Source organism: Microtus oregoni, unplaced genomic scaffold (assembly GCF_018167655.1).
Source record: "Microtus oregoni isolate MIOR12 unplaced genomic scaffold, Mior012 000010F_ref0000083, whole genome shotgun sequence".
Classification (NCBI taxonomy): Eukaryota; Metazoa; Chordata; class Mammalia; order Rodentia; family Cricetidae; genus Microtus; species Microtus oregoni.
Genome location: NW_024543069.1, coordinates 43,722,914 through 43,741,740, shown reverse-complemented (window position 1 = coordinate 43,741,740; position 18,827 = coordinate 43,722,914). Strand labels below are relative to the sequence as shown.

At 47.8% G+C, this 18,827-nt stretch overlaps 1 protein-coding gene across 1 annotated transcript; it reads right to left on the bottom strand.

The window, feature by feature from the left end:
• Positions 1-3,531: 3,531 nt before the first annotated feature.
• Positions 3,532-17,140, bottom strand: Cldn11 (claudin 11). Its single transcript, XM_041659202.1, has 3 exons — positions 16,737-17,140; positions 12,903-13,067; positions 3,532-4,807 (listed from the first exon to the last, which is right to left on the bottom strand). Exons 1-3 carry the CDS (start codon positions 16,960-16,962, stop codon positions 4,575-4,577), a joined length of 624 nt encoding a protein of 207 aa, XP_041515136.1. The 5' UTR covers positions 16,963-17,140; the 3' UTR covers positions 3,532-4,574.
• Between the last annotated feature and the right edge of the window lie 1,687 nt (positions 17,141-18,827).

The window sequence follows — 18,827 nt, the reverse complement described above, 5'->3', positions numbered from 1 at the left end:
TGAATGCGTCTTTACTAGGCATGAGGCTCATCCTTTATACAGAAAAGATTGCTTAACAGCATGTGTTGTTTTTTCATGCGGTACAGATTGTTCTTAGAATCATTATATCAGATACAGGAGAATAGATTTTCATCAGACAGCTGTCCCCAGAGTGAGTCTGCGGTTGGTCATGCTAGACATGGTTTGGCATTATTTCTATATAAATCTTTATCGAGGCTATGAGTTCATGGCATTTTGAGCTAAGGACAATTAGTTGTGGTTAACAGTCACACCGTCTCCAGTCTTTTTCTATTTCTGCCATCTATGCAGAAGAACTTCTTCTTTCCTTCTCCATATTTCTAACTCCTTTCCAAACCTTCCCAAAACCAATCTCAAGAAGTTACAGGCATTTATCTCTCTCTTCTGTCCTTATCCCATTTTTGCTGAATCTGTCTTAATTGTTTAAGTAAGTTTGCCTTTTGTTCTTCATTTACTAAGCACCAGGTTAAACCTGGAAACATTTTTCCCTTGAATATTAACCCATCTTCCTCCATCAGCATCGTATAGTCCTGAATATAGCAATATCTCATCAGTAGACTCTGGAAACTTAAACATACTGTGTTCCCTTCCAGAAGAAACCAGACTGCGTTCCTTAGAACATGAGCAGGTAATGCCAAGAGTGCAAGGGCTCTGATGCAGGAAGCACAGCACACACACACACACACACAGCACACACACCTTCTCTGCGGGCACTCTTCCTTGAAGCTTGTGCCACAGCCTACGTGAGAGACCACGTAGACTCCGCAGGAAGTGGCGTGACAGGAAAGGTGCGTGCCATCCGGTCCAACAACTTGATCTAAATCCCAGGGACCCACGTGGTAGAAGGAGAGAACCATGCATCTGTCCTATGACCTCCATATGCACAATGTGGCGTGTGTGACCACACACATGTAAATAAATAAAAAACAAGAATTTTCATGCTTCTTTTTTTTTAATAAATGCAGACTCTCCAACCATATGGAACAATCACATGGACCGATCAGTATCTTCACTTTATCAAGACTGACAGCTGAACTACAAACTCAGCCTGAGGGAGAGATGGAACACTCTTAATTAAACAAAGCCCAGGCCGTGACAATAGGGGCCACCTCTGTTCTGAAGCTTCCCAGGATTTGACTCCTACCCTCCACAGTCCTCTAGGAATGGCTCCACTTTCTTCATTTCTACAAAGGGACAAGAAGCAGTGACAAGTCCCCCCATCTCCACCCACTCTTCCAGACACGGTCACAGTGCCCGAGCTCAGGGTACGCATGAGCTGAAGAAACATAGATTCCTCAAGAGCTGCTATTGAAGCCACGAGCAGCATGTGCCAATGTTCCTCCCACAATCCTGCTTCAGTCTCCAGGAGCCGCACATCTGGCTGTCACATACTCTTTTGTGGGGCCATCTCAAAGGCTGAACTGATGCTGCCTCTCCCTGGGGCCAGTCCGACAGTGGCCTCCCTGTCCTCCCAGCATGTGATGTCATGAGCACGAATGTCCTGCCAAACATTTAAGAGGCTGCAGCTCATTGTGTACATTGTATAGAGAAACACTGACACACAGATTATTTCTAATTAAAACAAGAAAAGAGGCATGACGAGACAGAGCCGGACCTTGTTCTATTGTTCCACCAGGCCACCGAGGCAGCGCGGGTGTGTAACTTGCATTCTCCAAGCTCACAGGCTTCTCCTTTTGTTCCCAGTCTTGTCGCCAGCATCTCCAAACCCAGCACTTCCCTGGAAACGCTCTCGGCTTTAATGTGGTTCCTATCGAGTTCTTGGAAAGCATGAACAGAACCGGTTTATTTTCAGTGCTAAGATCCCTCCACGCTGTCCGTTCAGAACAGGCTGCAGAAGTGATGGTCTTACTCTCAAAATCATCCTGTCTCTAATGACCGGCAAAGAGGGGACAAAGGACAGGATTTCTGCACCCCGGAACAACAAGAGAAAACTGTTTTCCATTCACTGTTTCTCAGTGTCCTATGGAGGCGACCCAGAAGAGTGGCCACCCAAAAACACCCACACACTTGGCTCTGAACTCAGATCCACTGAGTGAGTGTTTAGGAGAGAAGAAAGTGAACACCTGACCCCTTGAGTGATGGGGTCTTAAGGTGAAGGCTTTATGCTTAAATAGGCAAATCCCTGTAGGTCCTGTACAGATACCTGACCTTCACAAACCACATAAAGAGCAGCCATGTGGGAGGATTAAAGATGGAAAACTCCTGCAGAGCCGGGTCTCAAGAGGGTGGACTCCTCCTCCCTGTGGTTTAGGTAGACATTTGTGTTGAGGCTGCCATTTGGGTTGTGTTTTTGGGAGTCACTGTCTCCACATGAATTAAGATTTACTATGACCGGGCTGGAGAGATGGCTCAGAGGTTAAGAGCATTGCCTGCTCTTCCAAAGGTTCTGAGTTCAATTCCCAGCAACCACATGGTGGCTGACAACCATCTGTAATGAGGTCTGGTGCCGTCTTCTGGCCTGCAGGCATACACACAGACAGAATATTGTATACATAATAAATAAATAAATAAAACAGCCAGTTTTTTTTTAAAAAAAAAAGATTTACTATGACCATTCAAAAAGTGTATTGGCCACATTCTAATGGAACTCACGGAGAGCAGATAAAGTGAATTTCTCTTGGGATTACAGAGTCAGAACCTATTAGTAGGCCTTTTCTGCATAAGTAACTTAGAAATCATTTCTACCATGATATTTGGGCATGGGCATTTCCAGAGAGACTTTGTCCATCTGAAGGATACACTATTCTAGATAACGAAATTACTGTTTTTAGTCTGTGCACGCGCGCGCGTGTGTGTGTGTGTGTGTGTGTGTGTGTGTGTGTGTGTGTGTAAGCCAACCAAGGGTTAAAGCCAGGCATCTCCCCCAAACCACTCGTACTTTTTGCTATTGTTTTTTGTTTATTTTATTTTGTTTCTGTTTGAGATAGGGTCTTTTTATGTAGCCCTGGCTGTCTTGAAACTCACTTTGCAGATCGAGATGGACGCACAGATATCCATCCCCCAATTCTGCCTCCCAAATTCTGAAATTAAAGGCATGAAGCCAGGTGGTGGCACATGAGGCAGAGGCAAGTGGATCTCTGTGAGCTGGAGGCCAGCCTGGTCTACAGAGTGAATACCAGGACAGCCAGGGCTGCACAAAGAAACCTTGTCTCAAGGAAGGAAAGGGGGGGGGGGGAGGCATGAACTTCCGTGTTTGGCTCATTCTCTTTTTCCTTTTTCTCTCTCTCTCTTTTTTTTAAAGAAGATCTCTCACTGAACCTGGAGTTTCTAGACTCCCCATGGATCTTCCTGACTACACAGCACATAACACAGAGAGAGAGGAGAGCCAGCACAGGGGCTGACTGTAACTGAACTGTATCGCTCCCCGTACTTAAGCAGCAAGCCCTTTACCAACAGAGCCAATTCTCCAACCCCAAATGATTCGTTCTTAGCTTGGCGGTCAGAAATTAATTTGTTGAGCTTCGCTTTGTTTGTTTCTGCTTTATTTTTAATCGGATAATACTCTATAAACAACAGAAGACTGAAAACCAGTTTGGGAGACACTTGGTTATTTTATTGCACAGATTTTACCTGAACAAAATGCACCAACCCTGTTTGGGGTGTCCAGAGTCTCCGATATTGATAAACCATCAGTGCTTACACCCAGGAAGCCAAATCCAACAGTACAATTTATGTTAAACAACATTGCTTCAAGATCACTAGCAGAACGGAGACAGGGACGGAGGGGGAGAAAAGCTTTTACAATGTGTTAACTGTGAAGCACGCTCGACTGGAGAATTAAGAACCACAGCATACAAACCTGGAAATGGTGGCTGGTCAGTTAAAGTTACAATCTTCTCACTACTACTTACTGCATATTAAAGTCTGCTTGGTTCATTTCCTTCATACTGGTGAGTTGAGAATTTCAGGAAACCCATGGTTATAAAAATGATCAATCTTGAAAAAGTACATACAGAGAAATGTAAAATCACCAATTAAGGAAGAGCCCCAACCCCACCCTTATAAAAAGGAAGCACTCTCCTAGAGAGAGCGCTCCGAAGTCCCTCCCACTTGGGTTCCCAATTCTATCATCTTCTATCTCTTATTGGAAGTGACCTTGAAACTGAAGAGGGAAGAAAAAACAGAGAGGTGTCTTTGTGAGCCTCCCATTGTCATCAGTAACCGTCTGAAAAGTGTCTTTTATTTCTCATCCAATCCACACCCAAGTCAGCTATGTTTCCAAGACATTTGAATTTAAGAGAGAAACAAAATATTTTTTTAATCAACAACAGTGGAATGCCCAAGGAAAGAGCTAACAGCGGGCAACACCATGAGAAAACTATGAGGGCATTATCTGAGCTAGAGATTTCTTTTAAGAACCGAGAAGTGGTGGGGTGGGTGGGGTGTTAAGACTGCTAACCACCAGGCAGGGTACTTTCTAGACCTTTGGCTTTAGTGCCTGGCAGAGAAGTGGGCTTCTTCCCCACTGTGGCGAGCAAACCCAGGGCCCCAGGCCCAGCATCTACAGCACCTCGGTGGGCAGTGGAGCAGCCCTCTTAGACGTGGGCACTCTTGGCATGCGTGGGCGAGCTGGAGCCAGAGGAGTAATAGAAACGGTTTTCTCCAAATGACTGTGCATCCCCGGAGCAGCAGACGATGACACAGCCACCCACCAGGCACATCACGGCACCGATCCAGCCTGCATACAGCGAATAGCCAAAGCTCACGATGGTGATCTCACGGTGGGCACATACGGGGAACCAGATGGTGGCCACAATGGCGCAGAGAGCTGGGGAGACAGGGAGAGAGGGTGACTGGGCACATCCATCATGCACCAAGTGCACTGGGCAGGCAAGTTCACTCCACAGACATGCCCCTTTCAATCAACTACAAAAACACCAATACAAGCGGGGCGGCACACACCATTAATCCCAGCACTCAGGAGGCAGAAGCAGGCAGATCTCTGTAAGTTTGAGGCTAGCCTGGTCTCCAAGAGTTAGTGCCAGGACAGACTCCAAAAGCTACAGAGAAACCCTGTCTCGAAAAATAATAAATAAATAAATAAATAAAACCACCAATACACAAAGCACTGTTCCTTTGGCAACCTCTGCCCTATAGAATGAGATGACTTACAACGGACTGTGTCCAATGGCAGGTTCTTGTTTTCCTCAACAGGTACAAAGACAAACATGCTTCTAAGGACTTAATGTAATCATTTAAGCCCCAAACCCATGTATTTGTTTGTACTTATATATGGTGTTACTTTTAGTTTGGGTTCTGGTTTTATGCACGTGTGTATTGTGGCTGTTGTTCTGAGTGTTTTCAGGTCAAGTCCGCACACAGAGCCCAGGGGGACCTTGCACTCATTAAGTTGTCTTGCTCTGTAGCCAGCAACCTTGAGTCCCATCCTCTGAGTTCTGAGGTTTCAGGCATGAGTTGATACTAGCAGTGTATGGGGTGCTCGAATGGAACCACATGGTTTGCTAGGCACAGCTCTCTGCCTTTACAATCTCATTTTTCTAATTACCTAATCGCACTAGGCTTACGGCTCTACGTGTCTATTGCTCACCCCACATTCTGAGTTCTGTAAAGGCAGGCGCCATGCCTTAGTTATGTGTAAGAACTCAGTGCTCAGCTCAGCACCAGACACAGCTCCGTGTTTTTCAGCCAGATGAGTAAACAATCGGGATCTTCAAAAATGAGAAACAAGATGGTATCCATCCAGTTCCCCATGTTCTTGAGCTAGTCAGTTCACACCACAAAGGCCCGGACGAGCTATTCCTTTACTCTCACCGGTGCAAATGTTGCGAGTATGGACAGAGGACCAGGCAAGGGTCTGAGTTCATGTGGTACCAGTCACGATCACAGAACACCAACACACAAATGAACAGTTCTTGGGGTAAAAACGGCTCGTCTATTCAAGGGTTTTGATTGTTATTGTACTTCATTTGTGGCATGCATGTGTATCCGTGAGCACACACATCACAGGGTGTGTGCGGAGGTCAAAGAACAAGTCTCAGGAGTCCACAGTGTGGGTACCAAGGATCAAACTCGAACTGCCAGACTTGGAGGCAAGTGTCTCTATCTGCTGAACCTTCCTGATAGTCCAGATGTTTTTCAAGAAAATTTAAACATTTACCCAAGCTCTACCAAATAGGGTAGAAACAGACTACATAGGGCCATTTCACCTATGCCATGGGGCTAGTGAGATTGAAATTTTGATTTCTTTTTAAATTTTAATGATTTTCATTCAAATGGCCACATGTGTCTGAGACAGTTTTACTGAAAGACACAGCTTGAAAAGATAAACAACCCCATGACTCCCTTTAGTATAGTCTGATTTCTCTCAACCACAGCAGGACAGAAACTTCAGGAAAAGATTTAACTAGAGATGGCCTGTTAGAGTTGCCAGACACGACACTGATCAGAACAAGATTTCCAGTCGGCATCCTAAAAGCCATGGCCAAGTTCAAGCTACAGCACCACACTGCCAGCCCTCTCCTGGGGTCCTTGATGCTTTCAACACAGGATTGCTATTGTTTGGTTTCTACACAAGCTTTCTAACATACACCGTCTGACCACGGGGAGGAAGCACAATCTATCTAACATCAGCTGTAAACTAAGAATTCAAGCCTTACCCACTCTGAAAGATTTGAAATTATCTCATTTGTCACACAGCCTACAACAGTTCTTATTTACTACGGACTAGCTGCACCCCCTGAGTAAGATGGAGACATACAATAAGAAGAGGTCATTCCTGGCCTTAAAGAGTGCACACCCAGTCACCAGAAAAAGCTTTCCAATGCCCAGGCGCCCTGAGAGGAGCAGGGGAAGGAAGAAAGGTCTCATTCCCAAACAACTGATTTGAGTCACTACAAACAATCTCTCCCATAAACAGCTAACTGGTTTCAAAACACTTCATGGTTCAAATAAGTGTTATTCTTTTGGGCTACTTTGTATTTACACATAGAACACACATTACACACTCGTGCACGTGAGCACTTACACCACTCTTCCCCTTTGTGAAAACTAAGAACGTTCAGATTCGCTTTAGATTTTACACAGGAAGAGCAGAAATGGTCTCCAATCCAGTTAGCGTTCCTTTATTCCCTAAGCACAGATAAAGCGGCCAGGAAGAGTCAGGCTCTGTCTTCCAAGAATGTTGGCTGTTTTAGCTTGTGTCAGAGACGTTGGACTTACTGTATGTAACTCGCTAGAAAAGGGAGATGCCTATTCATGTGTGTAATGGCCGCGGAGGGCTGGGTCGACAGACAAAAGACAGGCAGTTGCATGAATGGATGCACGGATGGACAGACAGATGAATGAAAGGTAGTCTCGTTTTGGTTCTACTTCCCCTATACCCCAGTCACAAATTTTAATGTGACTTTAACAGTGAGAGCCACAGACTCACAGTTTACCTCATTAAAACCTCCCCTCTTCCATAACCTGTGCAAACTAGGCAAATGAACACCGGCAGCTTTCCTTCCTGCAGACGAATGAACTCGAGGTGGAATTCCTGCGGCACTCAGAGACAGGCACATCAAAACCGCTAAGAAATGACAGGCAACCACACAACATGAAAGGGAACTAGAGGCCAACTTGTGGTGACATGCAGCTGAACTTGAAAGGAAAACTGTTTAGACACCAACAAAGGAAAATAGGAGAATATACTCCATTTCAGCAGTAGCTTTGGGCGGGTAAGGGGCGTGAGGGCGCTGATTGACCAGTAGAGTTAGGAAGTACAAGCCAAAGCACCACGTCACTGAAAAATCTGTTGGTTTTCCCAAAGGCAGAGCCTTGTTGAGCCTATTTCCATCTGTATCTACCGTCCCATTCCAAAAAACAGGAGTTTGAAACAGTCCTGCTATCTGGGGAAAAATAATAGATTTCCATTAAAAGTCACAGTTACCCATAAGGTAAAGGAAAATGAACAGCCTAATGTCTCCCTTCTCTGTTTATGTCAGAAGTTATTTTTAAATTAAGTCTCTAAGACAAGACAGCAGTTTTGTGCTCGGATTTCTTACTCCTTCGATAGATGCCATCCTCACCTGCACAGGAAGGAGCAGGACTCTGCAGTCTGTTTAGGGGAGGAGAAGCTAACAACTCAGGGGAGAGGTGGCAGACACACAACAAATTTGCCCTCTCATGAGTAAAATCCCCTCCTTGTTAAAGAGTGAGAACATCTGCCGGTATCAGGGACAATTTTCAATTAATACAATAGGATGTGTTCCTTAGTTGACAGGACATGTCTTTGCTAAAGTTCATGATGTATCTTAACTAAACAAAGAAGCTACAAAAGTGATATCTAAGTGTATCTTTCCATCTTCTTAGATGTTAAATAACACATGGTAATATTCAGAAACTAAGTAAACAAGATACACACAACCTCTTAAATGTGTACAATTAATTATTAGGTGTCAACCAAAAAAGTAGCAAAAGAAAAATAAATAAGTGTGAGCTGAGGAGGTTCAGTGCGTAAAAATGCTTATTGTACAACCATAAGGACCTCAGTTCAAATCCCCAACACCCACGTAAAGGTCTGGGCACAGCCACCTGTGCCTTTAACCCAGAACTGTAGGAGACAGGAGAGGCAGATCACTGGACCTGCTGACTCTCAGCCTTGCTGCAGGCTGAGCCAAACCTGTCTCAGAGGAATAAGGCAAAAAGGGATAGAGGACAGGAAAGGTCCTCCTCAAACCCTCTCAGGTGCACGTCACACACACACACGCGCGCACACACACACATACGCACACACACACACACACACACACACACACGGAAAAAAAAGGTTCAAGGAAGTTAAATAAAATTAATGCAGATGTGTCTGAATTTTTAGGTAACAAACGAGAGAAAAGCAGAAAGAAGAAGACTAGGAATGTGGGGAGTCCCCAGACCAGCGTCTCTTCTTTCATGATGTGAGCTTGTGTTTCAGGCCCTGCTGCAGCTGCACTAGGCACCCAAGGGGCTCTGTAAAGCTCTGTAAAGCTCGAGTTGTTCTGACCGTATCCTCACCAGAGTCATCTACGGACTAGGGCATCAGGGCTGGGAAGTTGAGGATGACAGGGAAAGCCTAGCTGACCTACACAGAGAGAGGAAGTTTGATGCCTACACGTGGGACTGAGGGGAGTGGAGAGGGACAGGTAATATTTCCCAGGGCACTGTGGAGTCATAGCTGTTGTTCTTTTCCCACATGGACCTAGAGAAGCCTGAGTTTCTCTTTTCTCACCCATTGCTTCCCAAAGCTCCTCCCACACAGTGGCCGTCAGGAAAACCTAGTGTTTGCCCCTGTTGTCGAGTCAATGGAGTATTCAAGTTTATTACTTTCCTGGCCAGCTCTCAGCACTGACATTTTTCCCGTCGTTTTCACTGCATGCGCCATCGTCTACGTTCTCCTACAGCATTCTAAAACAAGTCTCGTGGTTATCTGTCACACTTAATTTTATTCGTATTTATTGCCGTGCATGTGTTGCTAGGGTTTGAAGCCATACACTATGCCACATATCCAGAAACTTGTTTTTTCAAAAAGAAAAATCACAGAAAGGGCTCACACAGCATTTAGGGTCTCCGTTCAATGTCAGAGTCGCTGCCCTCCTGAGATGCCCCAACATTCCCACTACCTAGAGCAATTTTTATTTAGACAAGGGTCTAAATATATGTACACAGTAAATAAGTCTGTTCTCCTCTGCCTGGATTAAGAACCTCTTTCTTTCCAAAGGCAAGGATCCCCTCTCCCTGCAGGAAATCTGCAGGCCGTCTCACCCTCGCCCACACCCTTGATTCTAGTACAGGCCGCCGCTAACCCGAAACCTTGCAGCTGAAACAACTTTTTCCACCATAAATAAAGCCACCAGGCCCAGATGTGTAAAGGGGAAAAGAAAAGAAGGCAGAAGTCCCTGAGGAAGCTGAGCACCAGTTCCTCCCTGCCCACTCCCTGAGAGACGTCCAGCTGAAGGGCTTTCCATGCCCCAGCGAGAAAAGAATGAACTGAATCAGAGCAAGGAGTCAGGGTTCCTTCGTGATGGGAACAGTGACCATCGCCCCTGTGGGTCCCCACATTCCAATTTCTAAGGATGCAGGGGATATCTCTGGAAGTGAAAAACCGTGCCTCTCCTCCCCAGCTGTGTGCGTGGACATGACCCCTGCAGAACTCAAACATGCCAACATCATGGCATAATCACGGCAACCAGGACCTACTATGCGCCAGATGCCATGCTAAGTGTGTCCCACACTTCCTTGCGCCCTTCTTACTAAGCTGGGAAGGAAGCCTGGCTGAGGAGAGACCTCAGCGGCCCTCTTGGACACTGCCTGGAGGCTGTGGTGTCCTGATTCAGTACAGCTGGTTTGACTTCAGCACGCAAGGTGAAAAGCGTCAGGTCCTAGGGCCTTGGGCCTTAAAAGTTGAGATGCTAGATTCTCCTCCACTCTTCCCTAGCCCTGAGCCATCTGTTGCTCTTAGAACATTGCCTCTGGCTTAAGAAGCCACAGAATCAAGCTCCTATTCCTCCCCACTCAGACTTAAAAAGACGCAGCTGGCCAGCAGGCAGGCTTTCTTTCAAGCCTTCGGAAAAATAGTCAGAGACTCTCGGGACCAGAAAGAACTGAATTCACGTTCCATTTCTGAGCAGGACTGGCTGGCACTGCCCCTTTCCAGCCCCACCCCCACCCCAGCTCCAGAACTACTTCATGCTAGCAGCCATACTTCGGCTGGGGTGTCATCAGTGACCCCCCCCCCCAGGACTGAGCATGGGCCCAGAACCAACTTCTCCCCGGAGAGTGCCGAGTGGCAGAAAACAACTCAGAGCTACACACAAAGACGCCTTCACACTCTGCCCCCCCACCCCCGCCCATCCCTGAGGTGGGAAAGCAAGGGTCTTGTGGCTGGGAGTGAGAATACAGAAAGGATATCAGCAGATGACACAGTCCAGAGCCAGCTCCGTCCAGTCAAGACAACATGAAAACCGAGGGTCAGTGGAGACCTGCTGAGAAATAAATCTGACAGCAGTAAGAGATGCGGCAGGCAGTATCAAGATGAGGCTAGACCCAGACTACGATGGCCCTCCATCCATTCTTCCCATGATGCTTCCTTGGGCTCGGCTTTCTTTTCACCCACAGATTGAATGGAGACAGACAAACAGGGCCAGACAGATGCACATCCTCTCTCCAGCCCCATCGCACTTTGCTCAGCTATCAAATAAACTGTCTTCCTGTACCAAGACACCTTCAAAAGATAAAGAAAACCTTGGGCCAGTGAGACGGCTTAGTGGGCAAAGGGGCTGACAAGGGTGGAAACCTGAGTTTCCTCTCCAGGTTCCCATGGTGGAAGGTGAGAACCAAGTGGCCTCTGTATAGTGGTGCACACCTTTAATCCCAGTACTTGAAAGGCAGAGGCAGGTGGATCTCTGAGTTCAAGGCAGGCCTGGCCTACAGAGCAACTTCCAAGACAGCCTGGGCTATATAAGCTCTATCTCCAAAAAAAAGAAAGAAGGGAGGGAGGGAGGAAAGGAGAAAAGGAGGGAGGGAAAGAGGGAGGGAGAGAGGGAGGGAGGGGGGAGAGGAGGGAAGGGGAGGGAAAGGGAGGGGAAGGGAGGAGAGGAGAGGAGAGGAGAGGAGGAGGGGAGGGGAGGGGAGGGGAGGGGAGGGGAGGAGAGGAGAGGAGAGGAGAGGAGAGGAGAGGAGAGGAGAGATAATTCATCTGGGAAGTTTCAAATTACACATTGCTTCCCCACCACTCAAAAACCAGAAACAAAGCAAAGCAAAGCCACAATTCGTATCTATACACTTTGCTTGTTTCTCTCCTGCTTGTAGACTGGTCTGCAGCTGCTCAAGCACGCTGTCTCACTTGGAGGTATTCTGGGACTTCTATGTGTAAGAAAACAGAGCTAGTTTTTGAGACAGTGCATCTCATGTATCCCAATGAGTCTTATGTATCCCAGGCTAGCCTCATTAGCCAAGAGAATGACCTTGAACTTGGGATCCTCCTACAAGGGCTAAGATTACACCTGTGCTTCTTGCCAGCATTTCTTTTGGTAGTACAGGGGACAAGACCCTAGGCAGGAAGTTAGACCAAGCTCCTACATACAGGTATGATCAACAAAACTGAATGAGCACGAACCACTTCCCCAGTGTAGATGGTTCCTTCCTCCACCCCGTGACCTGTCATCTTCTCTTCAACTCTCGGGATCCCTGTGCTCCGGGAAACCCCTCCAGAGGGACTTAGCTGCTGTCTTCCCTGTATACTGCGTACAAGTCATTTTAAGGTGACCTCCCCAGACCCCATATCCTGGAGTATCTCTACACACCCTTTTTTTCATTGGGGTCCCCAGAGCCTACCACAGTGCCTGCTATTCTTGATTAATGAACACCTACTAAACAAAATACTCATCCATCACCTACTGGTCTGCCATGCCCCGCCCCTTTTCCTTTGTGCTCCTCTTTCCCTGCCCTTTTTGTTATTTATTAATGAGGCTCTCATTTCTTACTGCAGTGAGAATCAGCCTGGGAGCCTCCTAAATATATATATATATATATATATATATATATATATATATATCTTTCCTGACCTGATCCCCAGAAAATTCCAGTTTAATTGATTTGCTATGAGGTGTGAACAAGTCATTCTAAAGGGGTTCTGCTGTAGAGTCCGCTTAGAGAATCACCACACAAACCCCTTTCTTCCGATTTTCCTTGTTAACCTCCCGACCCTTCTCACAAGATGCAACCAGAGTCCTGTCTAAATTCCTCTGGAATACGACCGAAAGGACACAGATTGTGGGTGTCTGTTGTCCGGTATGTTCTCTTGACTTCTTTCGCATTTCTCTTGACGTAGCAACTGCAAGACCTGAGCTCACATTCACTGGAGGTAGGGAGCCTGGGGGAAAGCTTACCCAGCAAGATGAGGAGCACACCAGCCAGCTGGGCTCGCCTGTACTTGGCCACTCCAGGCTCGTGACCCATTCGGATGCAGGGAAGAACCGTCAACAGCAGCAAGATGGCTGGCAGACCCAGAACCGAAGCAGCAATCATGAGAGCTCTACAAGCCTGCACGTAGCCTGGGAAGGAGAGAACAGAGAGGGCGCGTTAGACCCCGGCGCGGGGCAGGGTCTCTTACTCCTGAGTCCCACCTCTCAGGAATTCAGCACCACCTTCCTCCTTCAGGTCTCCCAAAGATTTAAAATGTGATCAACGTTGTCCAAGTTCACCCCGCACCTCCTACTTTTAAAGGAACTCGACGCTAACAGCAGTGAGAGCAAGAGAAACAGAGCAGATGAGGGCTCCGACCACTGGGCCACGGGGGAGCCGTTAAGATTTACTTGCATCATTATAACACCTAATTAAAGATTCATCCAGAAACTCAAATGCTCAGAAGCTCACCTCTGATGACAGGTTGTTGACTCGTCTACTCCGACACTGTCTGCCTATGGAACTGTAGCGAGACAGTGACTTACTGCATCTTACTTGCTTGTCGCCAGAGTGATGATAATAACAAAGGCCCTCCACCTTCCTAATAGAACTCCACTGGCAATAAAATTCACAGTTCAAAGAGTCTTTAGAAAATAGTGGACTGCTCTTCATTCTCGAGAGGGAGGGGGAATAGAGTGGGGGGAGGGGGATAGGGGGAGGGGATGGGGGAGGGGGCGAGGTGTGGGAGGAGGGGGAGGGAAATGGGAAACGGGGAGAAGGCGGAAATTTTTTTTTTCAACAACTAAAAAAGAAAAGAAAAGAAAAAGAAAATAGTCTACGCTAAGCACTGAGAAAATGGGCAGCAGATATTACTGATATTATTGTTCTGGGCCGATGCAATAGTTTTTTTGTTTTTTGTTGTTTTTGTTTTTTCAGGACAGGAACTCTCCATTGTCCGGACAATTCTCAATCTCTGATCCTCCTGCGTCAGCCTCCCCAGTGCTGGCGTTACACTCACACTCAGCCCAGTGCGGTACTGCTCACTTCCATGTGCCGCACGATTTTGTCCTCAGTGCCTACTGGGTGTGAATGTATGTAGCCCTGACTATATTAGAAACTAAGACTACAACATCCCCTCTCTCGCTCCTCCCCAGAGGCTGCTGTCCTCATGGCTCCTATCCTCTTAGAAGATCAAGTTCCAGTTCCTGCTTTATCAGTGATGCCTGGGCATGTTTCTCCATGGGTCTGTCAATGCTTAAACGACGTCTTTCCATTCCCGGGGATTCCTGTAGAGCAGACACCTGCCTTGGTCTTCATGCCCCATAACAGGTGACAGAGCTATCAATGAAGGAAACGGTTGAGAAAGAGAGGTAGAGCAAAGGCATCCACTCTACGTTGTCAAATAAGAACGCTAAGTGAGAGCTTTATGAGGACACAGACTATGATATGAACAACGTTACAAACAAGCTGGACAGAGACCAAGAGCTCCACAGATGCAGGTTTACTGTTTCCCTTTTACATCGTTCATTGTTCCCCATCAAAGCATTCCCCCCACTTTAAAAATAAAAGCCTTGTGTTTACAAACGTCTGTTGTCCGTTTTGTTTCATTTGCTCAGGCAGAGATAGTGGCCTGAACGAGGCTGAGTTATCAGCAAAGCCAAGAACTGACCCTTTCCCGTGGACCACGACCTCATGGCAGATCCGGCCAACCTCCCTTTGTGCCAACATGGAGCGCCAACACTGCCCCTTAGCAAGGTGCGCCACATGGGCTCTCTTCCAACTACTGCCCATCGTCCTAAGAATGAGATAACCTGTCAGGTGTCCCAGGAGGAGCCCCAGAAGTCTGAGGCCCGGCCCCTCCCCCCCAATCAGAAGAGCCTGGGAGAAGAGCCAGGGCCCACACAAAGGCAGCAGTCAACTCAAACCGATGCTCTGAAATTTATGGCACAAGGCTGTCCATGTGCTGCAGTCCCAGGGCCATGTCTGGAATCAGAAGTCAGAGACAGAGCCCCTATCCCCACCCAGTTGGTAAGGTAAGGAAGCATAGGACAATTAAACTTTTCCACACAATATACGCCCTGCCCCCAGCATGGCCTGTGTGCTCTGAAAACAAGCCATTTGGCAGTGGATGCTCAGGAAATGTAATTTCAGGGGGAGGAAACAAAGGGATTTTATACATCAGTCAGAAATCTCTACCGCCAATGACATTGCCCTTTCTAGAACATCTCCTACTTCAAAGGGGACCTTCGTTTCTTGTCTCACTGAGTCCTGCAAGCAATCTTGAAAGACAAGTGGTTGGTTTTATTTAAATTCTTTAAAGAAGACCTACTAGGGTCTACTGGGGTTAGCAACCTGTCCTGGGTAACCCGGATTCTGAGAGCTGGGTCCTGAAGTCTGACCCATGTCTATCAAAGCCGCATTAACTGAGGCTGAGTCCACACCAGGATTCCCTAACCCTGTCCTTCCAAATGTCCAGATGGAGAAAAGGGCACTGAAAGGCGGAGCTGATGTGCACTGTGCCCCCTACTATGCGGTAGAGGCAAGGTCTGGACCACGAGCAAATGCAAAGAGAACTTAAAATGTAATGGAGGTGTGGGAATAGCTCACTCTGCAGAGAGTTCGCCTAACATGAACAAAGCCCGGGTTCGATTCCCAATACCGCATCCTGGGATAAGAACAAGAAGTTAGCAGTAAGTGAGCTGGGCAGAGGGAGGTGAATCCCAAATGCCCTGTCTGGAAAAGAGGGGGTAACTGGGATCACAGGGTCTCTGGAAAGCCCAATGGTCTGGAGAAGGCACAAATTCAGCTGCTCTCAGACCAGTAACTTTAGGGCTGATTTCTTCTCATCTTAAGACCTGGCTATGCCCTTAAATACAAACATCATCGAAGGCCAGAGGCAGCCTCATCTAGGTGACAGTAAAGCCACAAGGCATGACAGGTTTCTAGCAGGAACCTACAAGTGGTGCTGACAACCTCTCAAGTCATCTTTCCTATAGGACCCGAAGGAGAATGTGCCCTCCCAAACTCCCTCACCCAGTATCTCAGAGGCTCATCAACCCTCCACCACACACCCAGAGATACGGCTGCAAGCCCTGGAGTGACCCTCAGCACCGCCTTTGTCTCTGGTGGACTGTCCCTCTCTCGGGGTGCTGGTTCTTCTCAATACCCAGCAGCCCGCTTGGAGGAAGGATGACGCTCTAGCAGGGGAGGGGTCATACTGCATCCCTTTTAAGGGACCCCCAGGCAAAGGATATGGGTGATGACAGGCCTTGAGACCTGAGATAAACACCCGAGATTCACTAATCTGGCCAGTCCAAAGAGTCCTTGAAGGTGAGCCTAACCTCTCGGGGCTGGCTGAGTCCCGTACAGTCTCAGAAGCTCAGCAGATACTTTCTCAGGCACCAGTGTGAAAGAGCTCACACTGTGTGCTTTCCTCCTCAGATCTCTAGACTGACTCTGATCAGAAGCCCATCAGGGAAGGCAGGGGCCAGGCTTTAGGATCTTTGGTAGATTAGCAGCTTGGAAACCTGGGATGACAGAAGCAATGGGAATTAACAAGAGTGAGTTCCTACAATGCCTATAGGACTGGATTCATTAAATTCTCAAAGCCATTAGCCAGTGTTACCAGTGGCTAAATTGCCATTATTATCCCATGTTCCCGATTAAGAAACTGAAGCCTCCTACAAGGTGGGATTGAAGATGTCAAAACTGTACCTAGAGGTCTCTAGAGTCCCCAAACTTCTGAGAACCCTGTCAAAAAAATCCCCATTTCTGCCCCAGCCTGCCTCTGGGAGCTGCTTCAAGCTCAGGGTCCTTACCCGGGAGGATGAGGATGTCCACGAGGGGCTTGCAGTGGTAGAGACCAGTGGCCATGACACAGTCGGCCCACAGCCCCTTGGAGCCCAATTCGTCCATTTTTCGGCAGGTGGGGATGGTGTAGCTGCAGGTCACCACCCAGTCATTGGTAGACGTGGTGACGATGATGCCGATCCAACCCACGAAGCTCGTGACGAAGCCCACCACCTGCAGGCATGTGGCTACCATGGTGGCAGCAGCGACGTTCACGTGGCTCGACCCTCGCGGACTGTGCCCACTGCGCCGGCCTGGACAAGGCCTGCCCTAGGCTTTCCCTGCCGCCCTGGCGAGCCGTTGGCTCGGGACACTCGAGGTGGAGCGGGAGATGCTGCTAGCTCTGCCGCGAAGACAGGTGCGTCCGGCGGGGACAGCAGCGCGGCTGGGCAGCGCGCCCCCGCCCCCTCTTTAAACTCGGTGGCCCGGGCCAGCAAGCGCCAATCCGCGACAGCCCCGGGCCGAGCCGACCAATCGCGAACCGGGCGGGGTGTGGCAGGGAGCAGGGCTCGGGGAGGGGGCAGCAAACCGCCCCGCGGGGCTGGTGGGTGACGCACGGTCAGCGCTGGAAAGTAAATTAATCCCATCCCGATGGGGACCCGCGGAGTGCAAGCTCCTGTTGCATTTCCTGAGCGTAGTCTCTCTTCTTGAGGTCTCTCTTTTGTCTCCGTGGCTGGGTCTTCCTCTGCAACTTCTACCCACTAGCCTCTCGCTCGGTTTTCCCAGCTATAAACTCTTCCAAGGGCACCCAGTACAGTTTCCTATGGCCCTAAGAAGCCGAGGGGACCAGCACTCCGATGTTATCACAAGAAAAGACTGAATGAGAGCACTTGCTGCGCATGCACAGCGAGAACCTGAACCCCAATCCTTTTAATTTATTGCGCCCAATTAAAAAAATAAATAAAATAAAAAGCCTAGTGTGTAAAAAAAAAAAAAAAAAAAAAAAAAAAAAGCCTGTGATGACCTGCACTTCTGTAGCCCCAGTGAAGCTGGGCTGAGGCAGAAGGATCTCTGGGGTTTGCAGACTGCCACCCTAGCTCTAGGTTCAGTGCAACTCTCTGTCTCAAGGGAATAAAGTTGATGGCGCCAGAGCAGGACATGGGACATCCTCCTAAGGCACCACACACATACCACACAGACAGACACACACACATACACACACACTCCACAAGAAGCGAGTAAAACAATAACACTTTTCTGTGGCATCAAATCAGCAGCTCTAGTCACAGTAACGGTGGCAATACCCACACTCAGACCTGCTATTAACGCTTACTGTGTACGTGTGTTTTTCTGTTACAGCTCATTGAATTCTCCAAAGTTTGTAATGGAGACAGTTGTCGACGCCACACAGAAAGAAAAAACAAGCCCTCAAAGGATGAGTTCCTCAAGTTTACACAGTTAGGACGGAGAATTCGTGGGTCCATCTCATCACTGTCCCTGACCTTTCCTGGGAACCCATCCTGGCTATCGCTCTCTGGATGTTCTGAGAGGGCTTGGTGTTCCACTTCTGATACATTAAAGGCGAAGCGCTCTGCCCAGATCACGGTAAACAAGTGAGCTTCTGTTCTCCGCTGAGGAAACCACCAGCCCGGAATGAGTGGGGAGTGGAAGATAGCAGCAATCACAGCCTGGCAGCCCCTTCTTAGTGTATTCAGATAAGGCTCCTTCTGTGCCCCTTGAGAAAGAGGTACTGGGTAGGGATGAACCCCGGGACTTGAGCAAGCCAGACAAGTGCATTGCAGCTTCGGGTTTGTATGGCTGGAAGTCTTGAAAGTCTTTGTCCTTTGTCTTACTATGTCCTGATCTAGTCTTGAAAGTATTCTTGATCTAGTCATCTAGGCCACTTTCTAGTTAAAATAGTGAAGGAGGGGCTGGAGAGATGGCTCAGTGGTTAAGAGCATTGCCTGCTCTTCCAAAGGTCCTGAGTTCAATTCCCAGCAACCACATGGTGGCCACAACCATCTGTAATGAGGTTTTGTGCCCTCTTCTGGCTAGCTCTATACATAATAAATAAATATATATTTAAAAAAAGTTTTAAAAAATAATAAAATAAAATAGTG

Bases quoted from the DNA above. Each gene is read 5' to 3' on its own strand.
- Cldn11 (XM_041659202.1), bottom strand. From the start codon at position 16,962: ATGGTAGCCACATGCCTGCAGGTGGTGGGCTTCGTCACGAGCTTCGTG. The intron at 13,068-16,736 runs GTAAGGACCCTG...TCTCCTTCCCAG, and splicing joins GGACATCCTCATCCTCCCGG to GCTACGTGCAGGCTTGTAGA. The intron at 4,808-12,902 runs GTAAGCTTTCCC...CTGTCTCCCCAG, and splicing joins TGTGCTCCTCATCTTGCTGG to CTCTCTGCGCCATTGTGGCC.